Source organism: Eucyclogobius newberryi, unplaced genomic scaffold, assembly GCF_026437365.1.
Source record: "Eucyclogobius newberryi isolate DKJ021-1_F unplaced genomic scaffold, fEucNew1.0.hap1 SCAF_17, whole genome shotgun sequence".
NCBI lineage: Eukaryota > Metazoa > Chordata > Actinopteri > Gobiiformes > Gobiidae > Eucyclogobius > Eucyclogobius newberryi.
Window position 1 is genome coordinate 29,263,065 of NW_027315801.1, and position 19,030 is coordinate 29,282,094.

Below are 19,030 nucleotides of genomic sequence, written 5' to 3' on the forward strand. Positions count from 1 at the left end.
TGTGGATCGTGATGTCACTATTGCTCATATTATGGAGAAAGTGTAACTTAAACCCATGGATCTGCCTGTGTGTATCTGTTTTTCTACTTTCTAAACTTAACGGCACTCAATATTCACACCATATTCCTCCTTAACTTACTTTCAAGCTCTACCACCTTAGACACTTTACAACTCATGTGTAAGTTGTCAGATGCAGTGACCGTTGATGTGAACATGACCTACAATGGACACAGGAAAAGCTCTGTTTCCTGAAACTGCACGTGCGATGAGGCCTGTATCGGTCAGTCTGAACCCTGTATCGGTCAGTCTGAACCCTGAGAGTTCTGAATGTCTACGAGATAATCCTGATCTTGTTAGGAGTCTAAACAGAGACGGCAAACACCACAGGCTTACGGCACAGAGCTGACGCGGCACATTTACTCTGGGGTCAATAACGGCTTTCAAAAATGTATTTAAATGTCAATATTTTAGCGTGAGAATAAATTATTTCACTTCAATTCTGTCGATATACTGATATTTTGTCATTGATTCGTCTATATCTCGTGTTCATTCTTTTGTTTGCTTATTGGTTGTAGTATTGGTACAGCTTTTGTTATATACTTTATTTTGATTCACAACAATCTCGTTGTTTTTTGGTGCGTCTAACCACAATATTGGATCGTTTGGAGCCACATGGATTAGGATTAGCGGCGCAGGCCTAGACCAGTGCAATAAAGGCATGGAAACCTGAGAATTTAAGGCACAATATCACGGCCGTTTGTACTTGTTCATGAATAATAAGGTGATATTTACTTGTATTGCTCACAGTTTTATATCCTGTGACGACAACATGTTACACATTCATCATCAATATATTTCAGCGAATATTAATGATATGTTAAATGAAATGGATTAACGGGATGATCTGGTTAAGTTTTTGCTCGTAAATCTGTTTTGACTTGAAAACAAAGCGATGCGTAGAGTTTACTGTGTCAATATAGTATACGTCAGTTGCATACAGTATATTAGGTTTCTGTTATTCCAATACTCCTTCCAATACCTGAGCACCCCTAATTATTTTATCTATAATCTTATTTTGTATTATGAACGATGAGGAAATGAGCTTTTGTGATCCTGGAACTGGCACTAACAATATTCTGGGATGGATGGGTTTCTCTTTGTTAATGGTAATTTGATATGTTTGTGTTTGGGGGTATTAAGTTTTAGTATTAACACATAACCGACTATCAAACCATGCATCTTGTTGCTTTAGTGGAGTAGTTGCTGTTGTCAGTTTGAAGTGATATTGGATCAGTGATAAGTCCTGGCTGTAACTGAAAGTATATAACTTACATACATCGGTGTTGGACGTTAGGGTAATTCAGTAATGGAGGCTAACCAGGTTGTTTTGCGAGTTAAAATTGTGTGTTTTTATTTCCTACATAACACCGTAAGACAAATTAATTTACCATTGCATTAATTCTACTTAATTCATCCGCATAACCTGTTGTCAAAGTGCAGCTGAAGTTGTAATCCGTATTACTTATATACAGCTGTGACTGCGTTGTAATGGCCGGTACGTGTAAGTCACGCCATATGTTTCCCACAAGTTATTAAGCCCCTCTTTCTCTGTTCTGCATCGTCCCGGGACTCGGCTGGCCAGAGGATCCTGTTTACGGAACCACAGGAGTTGTGTGTGTGTGAGTGCTAGCTCGAGCGTTTGTTCCTGTGCCAGTTTCGCGAGGTCAGCAGCACAGGATTGCTACGCGCCGCGTCATTGGCTCAGCCCCATCACACGGCGCCTGGGTGCTGAACTGGCCCTTTATATAATCAAAGCCAGTCCAGAACCACACCTTGTCCACCTCTGCATCCCACATATGTGCACATACCACCTACTACTGTGTCACATAGTGCATAGGGCTCTGTATGACTTATTCATTGTTCATTGTTTTATGTTGCAAGACAAAACTGGATGGGATTCCCACAAATAATAAAAACATCTGTATTTTCCTTTTTAATAGACCCTTCACTTTTACTTTACAGATGCATCATGGGAGGGAGGGGGTCAGATTGATGAGCGGGGAATATAGTGGACAAGTATTAATTTCAAATGTTTTGTTACTTTTCAATAATGTTTCCAAAGCAAAATATTGACATCTACTTCTACTACAGTAATATACACCACATGCAGTGTTTTTTATGTTGCCTTGATGATACGATCCCTGAGACCAGCACAAGCAGTAGAATGGTCAAAGTGAGTAGGTCCTTTTTAATTTGCCCTATTGCAATTGTATTTATTTTTGTAGAAAGTTGTCAGGTTTAAGAATTTCCCATTTCAAATCCAGATACAACTTTATGTAGAACTCCATGAACTAATAAACAATTACAGAATGAAGAAGTTTTTTACATTGTAGTGTCCATGTTGGTGCAGTTAGCCGGTAGGCACAGGCGTAAGTCCACCCTGGGCAGGTGCACGACTATTAATAGATTTATTTATGCAGATTAGGCTCTAGGTATTTAAGACGCTCCATGTTTTTTTATGTTTGAGAAAATGAGTTAAAATTAGTGATTTTTTTAATTACTATTTTTATTTTCAAGTTAAATGTCACCTATCTGATCTTTTCATGATCTTGTATTTGTTTGGAGGTTTATTTTAAGTGATGCTAGTCCTCTAATCTCTGTCTTGTGGCCAGTTAGGATTAATCAATTATATTTGACCGGGCAAAGATAAGACTCCAAAACAAACAAGCCAAGGTACCTTCTACGGGCCTCTTGAGTTAAACAAACTAAAGCTATAACAATGTGTCTATAAACAAATTGATCAAGTATAAACTCTGATTAAAACTGCCCTTCACACGTGGGCCAATGTTGTGGCAATTAGTGTTGTGAGTGTTTTATGGAGTTGGTTACAAGACACAATATGGTTTTGTATATTATCTAAAGAGAAGCTGCATCATTTACCACAGGTGGGTTTGGGTTCACAATGATGACATCAGAAAAGCCAGTTACTCCGGTAACTTGCATCTTAAAAGTTCATGCTCCTTGACACCTGTGATTGGCTCTGTCTCAGTTTGTCTTTCGTTGTCCTCTGCAAACACCTCCTCTCTACTGTGTCTATGTTATAAGTATATGACACACAGTATATGTTTTATTTTTCAATTTTTTGGATTTAAATCCCTCAGTCTGGATATAGTCTGTAATCATAAACATATTTTGCATTATAATCCATTATGTAAATGTAATAGAGGCAATATTTAATCTGCAGTCACAAAGGCAAGTCGGTGTTACTAAGCAGAGAGAGAAAATACAAGACAAACACACAAGCATCGGCAGCTCTTATTAAAAGTAATATAGAATGTATACAATAAACACAAAAGCAAGGCACAGTGAGCAGACGACACAGAGATGAGTACATGTTGTACATCCGCACTAAGACGTTATATATACAATGCACAGGAGACACAGTATTTGTAAAAACACTAGCCTAAGCTAAAAGTTGTTTCTGAGTTCAATCTCAGTCAAAGATGTTTTTGACACTTTGTTTTAATACTTATTTATGGTTAAAAAAAAAAGAATCTCAGAATATAATTGCATTTGTTAGTGTTTGTCAGTCCCTCAGCAGCTGGTGCTTTTCAATCAACTCTGCTGATGAGCATTTTTCATACATTTCACAAAACTAAGTTGTGGAAACCCCAGCACTACAATTGTGTTGCTCATTTAGAGAATTAAACATAGTTAAAGCAATGTAAGGCAGTTTGCATATTCAGTGTAAATCTTTGTGCAGGTAGTGGTTTAACAAATGAATACATTTAAAACACTGCTATATCATAGAATATCATGTGTAAAATATTGATTACTGCACATATGACCATATCGTGATTTTATTGTATTGTGAGCCATGTATTGTGTGTTGTGTTGAATTTTAGGGACCATGTGATTCTCAGCATTACTTGAGTTCGAAACAAGTTACAAAGGGAATTGCCCCTTATTCACACAAGAAATGTACATGGCTCTTTCTCATCTGCAGTGTGAGATAGAGCTCTACTGGATCCACAAACAACAGAATGAAAGCAATCCCAGGAGAGCTGGTTTATTAAATTCTAAAGCCCTGCCATTTGCGCCTGCTGTGAACAATGTGTACAGATAAGATTGTGGGAACATGTCAGTAATGACCGTAAGTGGAACGTGGGCTTGTCTAAGTCTTGTTATTAGTTAAAACCACAGCAGATAAAGGACAGACTGATCACTGGTCTGTGTTAGTGGTGTGTGTGTGCGCAGTATTTTACTATAGAGGGTTTTGTAAGGCATCATGCATGGCACAGTTTCAAGAGCCATACATGGCTTTGGCACAGAATTATACCTCTCCGTCTGAATGTCTGTATAAGCTGCAGAACTACTCAAAAACCCAGAGTCTCATTCATTTCTTTTGAGAGGAAGTAAATGCCTTAAATGTTTGATCCAGGCTTGACCTGCACAACTTCATATGCATTATGCTGACTAGAATTCCCTTCCCAATTTCTCTCAATGACTGCATCAGTAAACAGAGCCCACGGACCAGCCCTGAAGCATCCTCTTTGTCCCATCTTTGTTTACTTTTCTCATCTTCTCTCTTCTCCTGTCTTTGTGCTCCTCCTGCAGGCCCACTGCTCCAGCCTTGTTTAGCTCCTAACATAACTGTACAGAGACAACATCTATGATCGATGAGCAGCGTCTGATGCAGTCCCCAGCTCTCAGACAAACAAAAGCCCTGCCGCGTGGCTCACTGTGATACACCCCATCCACAGCATGCACTTTTCAACATCAGCCAGAGCAGCCAAGGTTAGAATTGGGCTAAAAAGCAGAGAAGAAAGGACCATAGGAGCCCATTATAGAGAAGACATCAGCATCCCCGCATGCATCTGAGTATACCCCTCCCCCTCCTCCTGCTCTCTGCCCATAGCATCACACAGACATTTACCTTCTATCCAGGATTTCAGGCACTTCTTCGTAGATGAGCCCGGGCAGCAGGTCTTCTTCCATGAAGGCGAGCCCGGGCCTCAGCGCCGACAGCAGGGCCAAGGAGCACAGGAGCAACGCGTGTGCAGCCATCGAGACACAGAGAGGAGACTGCCGCTGGTCGAGCTGCGCTTCATAATCTGCTCCAAAAGCACTGGCTGAGTCTCGGCTCCGGTGAGTGGCAGCTCCGGGAGCCAATGGGACGAGAGCCTTGGCCGTCCGCCGTGCGTCATCCTCACTCCCCCTCCTCCTCCTGCCCCTCTGTGTCATCTCTCCCACATTCATTCTGCTCCCTCACACATAGCCGCAGGCAAGCCCTAAGTATAGACAGCAATCTTTTTCATTGCACTACCTATGTTACCTAGACACAAGCTCACAGACAAGCCGCTTCTATGGTTTCTCTGCCGCTCGCTTGAAACTACAAGGACATGGACAGGGCTGAGTGCAGGGGAGTAGTTGTTCGACTCCACTCACACACACACAAACACACACACACACACCTTAGTGGAAAATCACCTGTGAAAGTCAAGGTCAGGTGATGTAGGAGGACAGCAGGATGTGGATGAGACTTTGGGTGCCCACTGAAAACACACGGTGTCTACGTGACCCAGATCCACACACTGCTGCCACAATAGCAGAATTAATTGACTTGATCTATGTGTTGTTGTAAGGTTGAGAGGGCCTGCAGCTGAGGAAATTGTCCAGTGAAGCTGCAAATATGGATGACAGGAGCAGCTGAGCGGGCCAGGGATGAGACCGGAGTAAGGGTCTTACCGGATGACCTGAAGGCTGATACCCCTCTACTATCCTCATTAAAATCCCCTGCATACGAGAAGCGCCGCAGGATTTGCGTCCACGCTTTCAACTCTTTTATTCCTTTATGATATGATGTAGTGATTTTTTTCCTAATTTGAACATTAAGAGTGGGTTATATAACCAAATATTGTGACCTACAATGATGCACCAATTCACAGTTATTCCAGAAGATTGTGGTTGTTATGTAATTTCCGGTCTTATTTTAATAGTTGTTCTTTTGCTGCGTGGCGTAATTACACTCAGATTTATTTGGAGCGTATTCGTGGGTCTCAGCTTCCTGTCTATAGAGGAGGTTATGACTTTTGACCATTCTAAAGATATTGCTTGGTTTTAAATCATTTGTTTATCTCTCTAAAACCCATGAATATGTTACATTACAGGCAGTTGTTCAGGGGTTAGAGTGCTCATCTACCCACACAAAGGTCGGCTGTTCAAACCCGACTCAAACCCACTGCCTTGGGCAAGACACTTCACCCATCCTTTGTACAGATTGGCAGCCTCATCCACAGCAGCTAACACCACAGATGAAGTGAATGAATCATATAACTATTTTAAATCCTTAAGGCAAGACACTGCAGGTGAATATGAAACATCTTAATGTTAAAGATGTCCAATTTGCAAATTCTCCTGTTGTTTACTCAAATAAATGTACAGGTTTTGAAATGCTTTCATATGAAAATGAGGCATTTTATGTGTAAACTGCCAAAATTGCACATCTTAAAAATGGGACAGAGCCAGGTTTACATTTTTGGGTTCACTTTGTTGAGATATTTGTAATAAAAATCTGATTTAGTATTTTAATTAATTGACGGGAAATTGGCCTAGAAATTCACATTTTGCTTAATTTTTTATACTTATATCAAGAAACCCTTCTGTACGTTACTTCAAAATATTAAGTTAGGTGTGTGTAGGTGCTACTTTAAGGGGTGATCTTTATGCTCCTGCGGGATAAAAAGGCATATTAAGAAAACAGCTTTTGAAGTTATAATGTCCCATGCAGTTACTGGTATATGGATTCAAATGGATTCAATGAAACAATGTAGTTCTTTCGACGTGAAAGCCTGAATTTTGAGAGCACAAACTGACCAAAATCCTTCTTATTAAATGAAATAGATTTTTTATAAATTACTGACAGTCTAGACATTTCAAGTTTAGCATTTGGCCCATTGTAATAATAAGATAAATCATGATGTCTATTGTGCTGCAAGTGTACAGTATATCTCCTTTACTCAGGCTGCTTGCGTTGGTTGTGTGAATGGCAGTGCGTTGGAGGAGGTCAGCGTTGTCTCTGCAGCTCAACAGTAACGGGAGGTGACTAAAGCTCGCCTCAGCCTTGTGTCTCTTCAGCAGGCCACAGTGTCAGTCCCGTGTGTCACTCCAGTGCAGAGGAAGTGCAAACTGGACTGTCACTGCTGTCACGCTTGTAGCACACTCACAGATGCAGATCCTTCCTTACAATCTGTGTGTTAAACGTTGGTAAACTTGTAAATACCACAGGCCAGGGCTATTGTGCCTGGTCCAGTGTTTTTCTAAAATGTTATTGGAATGACTTATTTGGGGTAGTTGAACCAGCATCTACCCTTTATCTAAGGCCAGACACTGCAGGTGAATAGGGGGGGAAATCGTACATTTAGAGATTTTGTTCTGAAACTTACTTTTTCATTGTCACATGTAATGTTTCTTATATATATGACTAAAAAATGCATTTATTTTGGATATAAAAGAATCAGAGAGCCAGTTTTAAAATTCTGGCTTCACTTTTTTGACAAATAAGATGAGGGATTTAAATATATCCCATTTAGTATTCGTGTAAACTTGATCTTGGCGTAAACATTTACATTTTGCCTCATTGTTTGGAGTTAAAAATCTGGCAGATCAGATCAAGAAATCCTTCTACCATCTGTCAAAATGTAATGTGTGTAGATGCTTCTTTAGGGGATGAGTTTTATGTCTATATAAAAAAAAAGCATTTAGATCCCACTGTCTATGGATACAGAAACCAAATAATAAAACATCTTTAGGTGACGTTGGACAATGTTGTTGAATGTGTTTAATGCTGCTGAGAGAGCAAACTGACTGGGAAATAAAACAGTTTTGCCTGTAGCGTCTTCCCTTTCTCCAGGATCTCAGCTGGAGTACCCATAGCTGCGGGATGAGTCTGCTGTGCATGTTTTTCAGTTAGTGGGGTAGTAGGGTGAGGGTAGCTGTAAACAGTCCTATCTGGTCTGAAACACATCAAGCAAGACCTTCCAAACACTTGCCGCCTCACTACAAAAAAACTGACGTATCGTAAAAACGTATTTGAACTGGACATTAAATCACATTTGTACAAGTTATATAATGGGTCTGGTCGTTATCTAAATTACATGATGCACTACAGTGTGTATATATATATTAGTAAGCCTCATATGTACTAACTTTGTAATCCTGCTCTTTTGATAACTCTCCAGAGCATATGTGATGATGCAGATAATCGGTTGATTGGTGCTGTTTATGCTCTTATCACTTAAGTGTTGTGAGAGCACTGCATTTAACATTTGAAGGCCTGTGCATTTATGGTACAATTTTAATCTTAGCATTTAACAAGTGCGGCTACAATAAACCTGAGATGAATAAACAGCGACATAAATATATTAGTAAACGAGGAAACAGGAATAGGATAGCGTTTGTCCATGTGTGATAAATAATTGTTTTTATTCACTTTCTACAGTCATATCCCATTTTCCCAAAGTCTTCTAAGTTATGACGCGACACACACACATTGCCTCATGCATTCAACACATAATCCAGTGCTTTCCCCTTAGAATAACTCGTCTGTCAGAAATGAACTCTTACCTTTTACACAGTAGTCTATGCATAAATATAGAACAATCTGGTGGCACACAGTACGGGTTATTGGCTGTGTTCACATAACATCCTTTAAAGCAGGCAAATATGTTACATCTAAAATATGTATTGATATGCAACTAAATATTTCCTGTAATGTAAAGCTAGCAAAGTACATTTCATCAGCAATGAATAATCACTATTGTCATATCACTCTGTGTTAATAATCTTACTCGTCATATAGAACTATATTCATTCATAAAACAGTCTACATGTTTTTGGTTCCGGTAACCAGTAAAAATGCAGTTCTGTACCTTTAAGCTCACAAATTCAATCATGTGACACTATGTAAACCGCAAAGCAAAGATTGGATTGGTTGAAAACTGTGAATGGCCAATTTTCATAATCAACATTCATGTCACAACACTGCAGTTTCCATAGAAGCAGATGTTGCACCACCAGAGGGCGCTGTTTCCCCACAGCAGTTTTAACACTGACAAATTAGTTTAAATTAATTTTAACAGCAACAACATAAATAAACCAACAGAAAAAAGTTGATTGATGAAGAGATTGTGAGGCACAGTGTCTAAATAATTATTTATGACGGACATAACATTATAAGTAATAATTATCGTAGGTAGAAGGAGCCAAATATAATAGGCCACTGTTTCTTCAAAATACAATTCAAGTAGCCTAAAAGTACTCTATGGATTTCTTAATGAAGTAAAACTATGGCTGCCAACTAAACTGCTATAAATGAATTACTTTTTAATGGCAGAGAATAGAAAGTAAAAATCCAAGCTACTGAAAACGTTTAATTTGATCAACCAAAAGACTCTCCACCTCTGATAACTATCCTAATAATGACTTCATGAAATACATTCAAATGAGCCATTGGCCATGTGATGACACTAAAACCTATTCTTCGAACTGTCGGACAAATGATGTGTCTCGGAAGATAATGTTAGCAGAAGAGCTGATAAGTGTACACTAAGTAATGGTTAAATGTTTAGTACACTAGGCTCTTTCCTGGAAGTCGCTAGCTCTAAAGAACAAATAAAAACACAGTGCTTCTTTATCATTCAAACAGAATGTGTCATTTGTGGCATGGTTTCACACCAACATAAATGTATAAAGTCACTATAGTATATTGTATTGTAAGTCTCTGTGTAATGAGACTAAACGATCATGCCACTGTAACGGATATCTGGCCATGACTGTATTTCCTTGTATGTTGTAAGTAACAAATTGAATTTGATTGTCTAGAAAGAAACAATAAAGAGGCACCAGACTGTAATAAGTTAAACTTAATATTAAACAAAAATAAAAAAGTCTCTATAGAAATATAAACTCTAGGATTATAAGCGATGCACACAGTTATAAAACGGCAGTCCTCTGCAAAGATCTGATCTGAATGAGCCAGAGCAAAAACAGTTCAAAAAGCCCCAGATCATGTCTAAACACATCTCTATTGAGCTAAAAATGCACAGAAAAGAGAGAAGGCACAGAGACGCTCGCCCACAGAGGAGTGGACAACAGTAGTCTGGAGTGTCAGTGAATATAGACCGAGCAAGCATAACATTATGACCACGTCTGTTATTAGTGCCAATGTGTGAGCGCTTCTCTAATATGAAACCAACCGTGTGATGAGAACATCAAGCGTCTAAGACTTGTTTTAGATCACAAACATCCTCTACTGTATCGACTTCACCGCTGTTCCTTCACCGAGGCTTTACACTGACCACTGCAACGTCCTATATTTGACCAGACCATCACATTTTGGCCAATTTTTCCTGCCTCTTGCTTTTTTACATACATATCACTTCACCTGTCCATGGTCACAATGTTATGTCTGATTGATTTTGTCTCAAAGCAGCATCTATATTATCCGTCTTGGTTATAACGCAGGGAATGATTACTTGGATATGACTGAGTAGTTCTAGTTTCTGTCTTAATGCAGCAGTAAGTGGTTATTTCTCCTCTGAGAGTCTAATGGGCATTCCTCTGCGTGGTCCCATTTACTTTAGTTTGTTCCGTTTTGACACGGACAGTGGTACTGGCTGCAGCAGGCTTGTGGCCCTCTGGTCTTGGCTCCTGGTTTGGTCCGTTCTTGTTGCTGGATTGTGGGGCCGGGACTTTGGCTGGACTTGGGACCTTTCCACGAGGCAGGTGAGGGTCGTCTCCAATGTTGACGGTGAGGTTTGTGTAGAGGGGCTCCCGCTCTTTAGACAAGAGCTCGTAGGTCAGAGAGTTAAGACCGTCGGAGCGCCAGTTCAGTCTGGTCCTCTTCAACAGGTCAAATCTGGAGAGGAGGAATCAATGTTATTGGTATGCTCATTTGTGCGAACCATTTATATTTCTTTTGAGAGCTTTGGTGGATAATTGTCATTGTAACAGCTGGAAAAACTAGCATGTCTATGGTTGGTTTCAATGCTGAGTGGCAGCGTTGACAGGCATTCCTTTTTTTTAAAAATTCAATCTGATTTGAATACCTTCGTGGATTTTGTTCATTTCCTCGGTCTCCTTTGTGCTTGATCATTTTGTAATGACCAATGGCCACTGGAGGGCGCACAATCTTCATACCAGACAGTCGAACTCTGCCAGACATAAAGCAGTTCAGTTAAGTTCATTTCTAAATAAACCTAGTATTATCACTATTAAAAATGTGTATGTATCGTATAAACACATATATTAGCCTACACACACTGTTAGACTACAAAATGTAAAAGCCCTCTGGACTCTGGTCTATCTGTGCCTCTTATTTCTCTATGTAATAGACCAATCACCACCGTTTATTTATTTTTTATTTTTTAAATTATGTACTTAAGTCCCACTGAGATTTTGGATTTGGAATCTCATTTTCAGAGAAGTCATGACTACATGTTTTGTTTTAAGTTAGTTGGTACATGGAAAATATCTTGTTTCTCTCAACACAGTACAAGACATACTATTAAGGACAAGAACAAGGGACCAAACCCCGCCCCAATCTGGTGTTAAACCAAAAATCCAATACTTACTGAGCCCTCTCCCAAGAGCAACACAGCACAGCAATGCAAGGATGGTAAGATGGAAAATGATGTCAAGACACATAAAAAACAACAACAAAAGCAAAGTTGGAACAAAGATGCGTAAAAAGCAAATGAATGAGACGGATGAAAGGGGACATGCAGCCGTGCTCTTCCACGGCCAAAACACACACAAAAAAACAATTATTCAGGATATTTAGTTCATTCAAGTTTCCCAACCTGGCAGCGATGTCATCATCCTCCCCGCCCCATCCCCAGAACTGGTTTGGAAAGCCATTCATTTTCATGTACTGGTCTGGAGTCACAGCAGACACCCCACCAAAGTACTGCGGGTATGGAAGCCTGGAGGGGACAAATCTACCATAAATCAAGAACTTTACTTGTAATAAAGTGAATATAGTGGCTGTACCTGTATCTGAACTTGTCCATAGCCACAGAGAGGTGTGTGGGGAACTGTTTGTGGCAGGTGTAGGTGTTGTGGTCATTTTCAGGAAGTAGATCCACATCGTGCAGAAAAATACAGCTCCAGTCTTCATCTCTGAGCGCCTCTCGAACCCCGGCATTTAGAAGTTTAGCTCGATTAAAGGTACTGTTTCCCCACTGGAGCAAAGAACAAGACAAACAGGTACTTATTTTAATCTTCTATGAATACATTATTACAGTACATTATACAGTTCTTATTGTGTTGAAAAATAAGAAGGTATGAATAGCCAAAGCATCAGATTTACAGTTTATTGGAAACTATTGTCTTGCATAATTTAAAATTAATGAAATTCTTTGCACTAATCCTTTCAGGGATCCAGTTGGCTTGAGCATGACTCAGTTGCATTGGTGAGATACACCCAGATGACTCAGAGATCACCAAGACATGGCCAGACTCTTATATTCACCTCTTAACCCTTTAATAAGTCACTCTGGACCCCAAGGACATAAATGTCCACTAACAAAAACCTCTATAAAAACATCATAGATTTAAATTTTTTCATACTTTTTTCAGCCAAATCCAAATATCAATCTATGCCCTAATAAACATGTAATTGTATTAAAATCAATACAACTTTAACCCTTTAAATACCAGTTTGAAAACTTGAATTTCACAGAAGCCAGAGTATAATGGGCTACATTTTCATGAGGCCAAGGATGGTTCAGGTTTGACTAAAACATTTTCAGTTTGAGTTTTTGAGTAGGATCAGATAACAAAAAACTCACTCCAAAGACCCTAAGGACATTTATTTTTCATTCTTTTTTTTTGCTCTATCAAAGATCCCTGCCCGAATATTAAAAATATACATTATGATGTTCTTTTTACTAATACAACTTTTACTAATAAAACTCTAAGGGGTGCACGGCTAGTTCTCTCGCCTGCCAATAAGGAGATTATGGCTCGATTTTGGGGCCAGCCCTAATTGGTAACTCTAAATTGGCTCTAGTGAATAAATGTGAATGTATGTCTGTGTGTCTCTGTCTCTGTGTTCACCCTGTGATGAGCCCTTGTCCAGGGTGAACCCCGCCTAAGGCCCAAAGTCGCTTGCCTGACCAGCCATTCCTCACACGTTTTGGCAGACTACTTACCAAAACTGTGTGTGGGTCTGGGGCTTGACCGCTGCGTTTCAATTTCTAGGGCGGAGTTTAGAGAGCAGAGACAGAACCAATCACATAAACCCAGAAGTGACGCAAAAAACTCGACATGCTAAACCGGATATTACGTAGCCCATGTCAACAAGGCGTGTTCCGCGTTATCCGTCCCCGAACGCAGAAAATGTCTCCTGAATCGCGATGACGCCCTTCGCATAACCGCATCTAACGCAAGTTCATCATGGCGAGTAGAGCGGACTTTCCTGATTGTTCAAACCGAAGCGAGAGCAGAAGTAAACACTCGGTCTCGAGCCGGGTCCGCCATCTTGAATGTTTTGGAACGGGGGTGAAGAGCTACTTCCATATCGTCAGTGTGACCCGTTAAAACCTCGGCCTGGGATTGGATAGGTAAATTGAGGATCGACGACTTCGATGGCTCTGACTCGGATTCCAGACCCTTACGCATTCTAACAGAATGTGGGCGGGGCTGGCGGGTCAGGCAACAAAGTCACTGGGATAGGCTCCAGTCACCCGCGACCACTAACAGGAACAAGCGGTAGAAGATGAATGAGTAAACATAACTTTAACCCTTTTAATGCCAGTTCAAAAACTTGGGATTTCACATTGTTAAAAGTGTCCTATGAAGGTACAAGTTTGTGTAAAAAAATTAAAAATAAACAAATTTCTACATGTTTGGTTTTATTTTTGTGAAATTTATATTTTTACAGGTCAATATCAATAAAATATGTTTTTTACCCATTACTAGCATGTTTTAAATGTTGTTGCAAGTGATTTTAATGGGATCCTCTAAAATGTGCCTTTATTTTTAAATATCTTTGTATTAGCAATAAACCAAACATATTTTTTGTTGATGATTGAAATAATTCCTTTTTCAACTTTTTTCTCTACTTAAAATTTATGTTTTTTCCCTATTATGCACAATTTACATGGAAAATTGGTGAATTCAGTGATTGTGACACTAAACATTTGTTTGTCATGTTTTATCAAAAATAATACCAAATATACCTGAACATTTGATTATATTTCCAGTTACAGAAGGATTAAAAAATGTGCAGTGTTTTCTTAGGGCCCAATTATAATATAATATACGTCTCTGAGCCGATTATAATCTAATGCTATACAAAAACTAACAATTTGAACCTTCCAAGAACACATTTAAATATGTACCCCATTATACTCTGGCTTCAGTTTTCTGGACATTTAATTGTACCAAACCTTTAAAATACCTCAAGCAAACAAGGAGAATTTTCATTGAGCTTTCACCTGCTGGACAATGTAAATGCTGTAGTGGATCTGCTGCCTCTGTAGAAAAGGGTGGAGGTGGTAGAGCAGCGCCCTCAGATGAGTCTGTCTGTTTCTGTACGGCACCACTATTGCTGTGTGATGCTGCGGCTCACAGTCCGGAGGTCTGTACCGGCCCCCGGGCTGCACCAGCGGGTTCCTCTGCCTGATCTCCTCCATGGACAGTGGAGAGGACAGGCGCACTGACACTGGACCAACTGGTGGAAAGACGGAAGTGTTTTATTATTATCATTATTCCATCTAAATATCGTTATAGTTTCTAGATTGAACCCACACATTTATTATTATCTGCCCTGGAATTTCTATTAAGAATTGCCATGACAAGCGAATTTATTCACTGTGAGATCAAAAATGGTTTTATGCTAGACTTGAACTTTAACAGCCACGTCAAATCAATAACATCAGCAGCTTTTTACTATCTAAAAAACATTGCCAAAATCAAAAATATAGTGTCAAAACCAGATTTAGAGATACTATCCATTTAGACTTATCCATGCGTTTGTCTCCAGTAGATTAGACTACTGTAACGGCCTGCTCACTGGCCTCTCCAAACGAGCTGTAAAACAGCTGCAGTACATCCAGAACGCTGCTGCTCGGGTCCTGACTAGAACCAGGAAGTATGATCACATTAGTCCTGTTCTCAGGTCTCTGCACTGGCTCCCTGTGGCTCAGAGAATAGACTTTAAAGCAGCTCTGCTTGTGTAAAAGTCTCTCCATGGCCTAGCACCAAAGTACATCTTGGGCACGTTAGTGACATATGAACCATCTTGGACTCTGAGGACCTCAGGGACCGGCCTCCTGCTGGTGCCCAGAGACAGGACTAAACATGGGGAATCTGCATTTCAGTTTTATGCAGCTAAAATCTGGAACAGTCTTCCTGAAGATGTGAGACAGGCTTCTACTCTGACAATGTTCAAATCTAAGCTAAAAACAGTTTTGTTTAGCTGCGCATATGACTGAAAGGATTTTTCCTTGCCCTCTTCTCTTTTATGTTTGTGATTTCATTAGTTTAGACAATCAGTTGGACTGATTTAAAAGAGAGTTTTGGACTCCGAAAACACGTTACCCTTTGTGGCTAGGTGTTTTTTATTTTTATTTAGTCAATTTCATCGTATTTCTGTTTCTGTAATTTATTTGTGATTTGACGGGATTTTTCCTGCTTTGTGAAGCACTTTGAATTGCCTTGTGTATGAAATGTGCTCTACAAATAAACTTGCCTTGCTTTTAGTGTTTTTGAATGCAGAGCCTGTACATGATTTTGAACCTCGAGTCAGGAACATGTCTTAGTTTGAATTTTAACTCCTCTCACTTAGTCCATTCTGTCACTTTGAACTTGCCTCACAAAACAGAATCCCACAAAATGCTTTGCAAAATGCATTGATTCTGACTTTCAATCAAAGCATTTCTCAATGATTTGCATTTAAATACACTGCATTATATTCAGGACATTCATCATTCTGAACCAGAACAGATTCAAATCAGGTACAGGCCCTATAAACCGTGAAAACAGTTGTGTTCAATCTTTTTCAGTTGCGACTCTCATAATAACGACAGTTGGTGACCCCAAAACACAAAAACTGGGCTCCCCACAAAGTGATAGTGTGGCCTTATTTCTATTGCTAAAGGCATTTGGTAGTTCAGCAAACAGGACTATACGTTTGCCACTGCATTTGAAGGGTGGAAAGCTGTATTTAAGACTGTAACAATATTCCTCATTTGGGGACCCCCTGAAATTATTTTATGATCCCATGGGGGTCCCCACCCCCAGGTTGAGAACCACTGCTTTAACCATGCTTAAAGTCTACATCTAACATTGGGAACACAATCTTATGTTGTATTTGAAGGCAAAACATCTCAATAAAGATGGAAAAGTTATGGCAACAAAGGCTTGTGAAAACATACAGACTTAACGAAATTCCTTGCTAATTACTTGCAATATAGAATTTAATAATACTTTAGATTTTCTATTTTCAAAGCTCAAACCTGTCACTTGCCTAGCAGAGGCGACGGGATCTGGCAGTCTTTTAGCGGAGGTCCTGTTGGTGGTGGTCCCGTGCCGACATTGCGGGGCGGTGGAGGTGGTACACCTAAATGACTTAAGTTGGTGTAGACGTCATGGGGTCTGGAGTAGTCAAACTCTGGTTCTATAGTGTGCACCAGCACTGAGACTAACCCTTTGAATCCACCGAGAGAAAAGTACAGCACAAAAGCAAACTGGAAACCAATCAGCAGTGCCAGCGTGCAGGGAGAGTCCAGGGAACGACCGTACCAAGCCATAGTCCAAAGATGCAGTTGTTGAGGTGGCACAAGGTCAACCTGAGGGAGAGGCAGAAGGATAGAGGGCGAGGAGGAGGTGGGTGTGTATGGGGAGTCGGAGGGAGAGGAGCAGGGGCACGGCTGGAGCTCAGGTGTGCAGCCTGTCCATCTGTAGTGATCTGTGCGCGCTGTACATAGGCTGAGGTCGCACTGCCATCACTTAATGACACTGAGGAGGGGAAAAGGGTCAGATGTTATGATGCAGGAATATTGGGTAACAACAGACATATACAAAAGGTTTTATAGAAAGCCTGACTAGCATCGTATAATCTAGCAGTGGTTCTCAAACTGTGGTATGTATGCGGAATGTTGAACTATTTGCTGAATCTAATCTATTTTCTTTTCCTTTGAATCCACTGGTTTAGAAATAATTATAGCAAATGAGTAGTCCTATTTCAGACCAAGACCTGAAATAGTCCTGTATTAGACCTCACAGCAGGTGCAGGAGGGGTAGAAGCTCATAAAGGTCCTCGAACTTCTACTCGCTCTTTTTGAGCATCACTGTATATTCTATATGTATTATTCACATTTTTAACTGATATATTGCTCAAATAAACAAACATGGAAAAATACACCAGATCAGTGTTGTGAAGTAAAGTAAATACTTGTACCAAGATACAAATTTTGAGTAAATATATTCAGGTACAGTAACTCTTTCATTCAGAGGACAGTTACATTCCTTAAATGAAAGGAGTTCATTACAGTACTCCTCAACTTTAGTGACACAAATAGAAAGCACACGGTTGTGGTGCATATGTGCCATTCTTTTTCCCCAAATCAGTGATAAATGGTATTTGGTATTCTCTAACCTTTTCCCCCTGGATGTAATATAGTTAGAGCCTCAAAGGTTAAGCGTAATGAAGCCTTTATCAATGCATCTATTTTGAGGTGTCATTGACAGGGTTTGTTTACCTGGTTTGTCCTCAACACCAGTCCTGGATCAAAAAGGGTTCCATCCTCTTTCCTCCTCCTGCTTTCACTGCACTGACTTCAGAGAGAAAGACAAAACAAGACAAAACACTTAATATCTCCAACACTGCAGCCTAAATAGACTACCACCATGACAGGCACCTGGAGCAAATGTCAAACTCTTTAGAATGTTTTATTTCAAGCTCTGAATGAACGGGGAAAAGACTTTTCAATAATGCATTGACCTAAGCGAGATGCTCCGTATCATGGACCGCACTACAGCTCCTGAAAACAGCGCCACCAGTGACATCCATCCATTTATATGATTAGCCCATCAAAGCTGTCAGGCCTGGGGAATCATTCTACATGAATAACATCACCAGCATGCGCACATGAGTCATATAAACCTCGCATACAGGCTTACATTACACATTGTACTGTCTTATACGAGACGCCAGAGGTTGACAGGTTCTGCGCCCGCTCCAGGCGGAGCCACCTACCAGCGCGTCCCTGCGACATGCCAAATCCAGCCCCCGGCTTCCGCACACACGCGACAGGCCTTTGCCACAAAGATGCGATGCCGCGACCGATAACGGGAGTTTCCTTTGTGCACGACCTTCTTCTGCCTCCGACGTGCACCGGGCGCGCGATATCTCCTTTATTTTGTCTACGTTTGTTCGCTTTTACGCGCGAGAGCGTTCCGCATCTCCGTCCTCCACATCATCACAAACAGCGCAAGTGGTCGCTCTGCCGCTCGGCTCGTGCGAGACAGAGGGGGAGTCAGGTGGCGCGTGACCCGCCGAGCGCGTGACCCGCCGAGCGCCACGTTTGAAAAGACAGAAAGAGCGAAAACGAAGGCGCAGTATCTGATCTGCTAAACTCTAACCCTGTCTATTCTACTGAAGGGCATCATTAAACAAGCATGATCAGCCTGATGGTTTGAACACCATAAAAGCATAGTAATAAGGCCGTGGCAAATAGCCCAGCAGTTTCAGGAGCCGCGGCATGGCCATATAGCCTCATGGCTAACCCTAACCCTAACCCTGACCCTGATCCTAACCCTGACCCTAACCCTGACCCTAACCCTAACTCTGACCCTAACCCTGACCCTAACCCGGCGCGGTCAAATAGCCCAGCAGTTTCAGGAGCCGCGGCACGGCCATATAGCCTCATGGCTAACCCTAACCCTAACCCTAACCCTCACCCTGACCCTGACCCTGACCCTGATCCTAACCCTGATCCTAACCCTGACCCTGACCCTAACC

The 19,030-nt window shown here is 40.7% G+C and overlaps 2 protein-coding genes across 2 annotated transcripts in view; both read right to left on the bottom strand.

Annotated features, from left to right (window-relative positions):
- atp6ap1lb (ATPase H+ transporting accessory protein 1 like b) overlaps positions 1 to 5,259 on the bottom strand; it is a 16,952-nt gene extending 11,693 nt beyond the window's left edge. The window contains exon 1 of the mRNA XM_072450240.1: positions 4,937 to 5,259. Coding sequence (XP_072306341.1) covers positions 4,937 to 5,259 — 323 coding nt within the window. The remainder of the gene's footprint in view (positions 1 to 4,936) is intronic.
- A 3,206-nt stretch (positions 5,260 to 8,465) lies between these two features.
- On the bottom strand, positions 8,466 to 18,502 carry b4galt3 (UDP-Gal:betaGlcNAc beta 1,4- galactosyltransferase, polypeptide 3). The gene is made up of 8 exons (XM_072449835.1): positions 18,266 to 18,502; positions 17,769 to 17,844; positions 16,535 to 17,025; positions 14,502 to 14,737; positions 12,052 to 12,242; positions 11,862 to 11,984; positions 11,109 to 11,213; positions 8,466 to 10,918 (listed from the first exon to the last, which is right to left on the bottom strand). The coding sequence occupies exons 3-8, from the start codon at positions 16,815 to 16,817 to the stop codon at positions 10,606 to 10,608; spliced, it is 1,251 nt and encodes a 416-aa protein (XP_072305936.1). The 5' UTR covers positions 16,818 to 17,025; positions 17,769 to 17,844; positions 18,266 to 18,502; the 3' UTR covers positions 8,466 to 10,605.
- Positions 18,503 to 19,030: the final 528 nt, after the last annotated feature.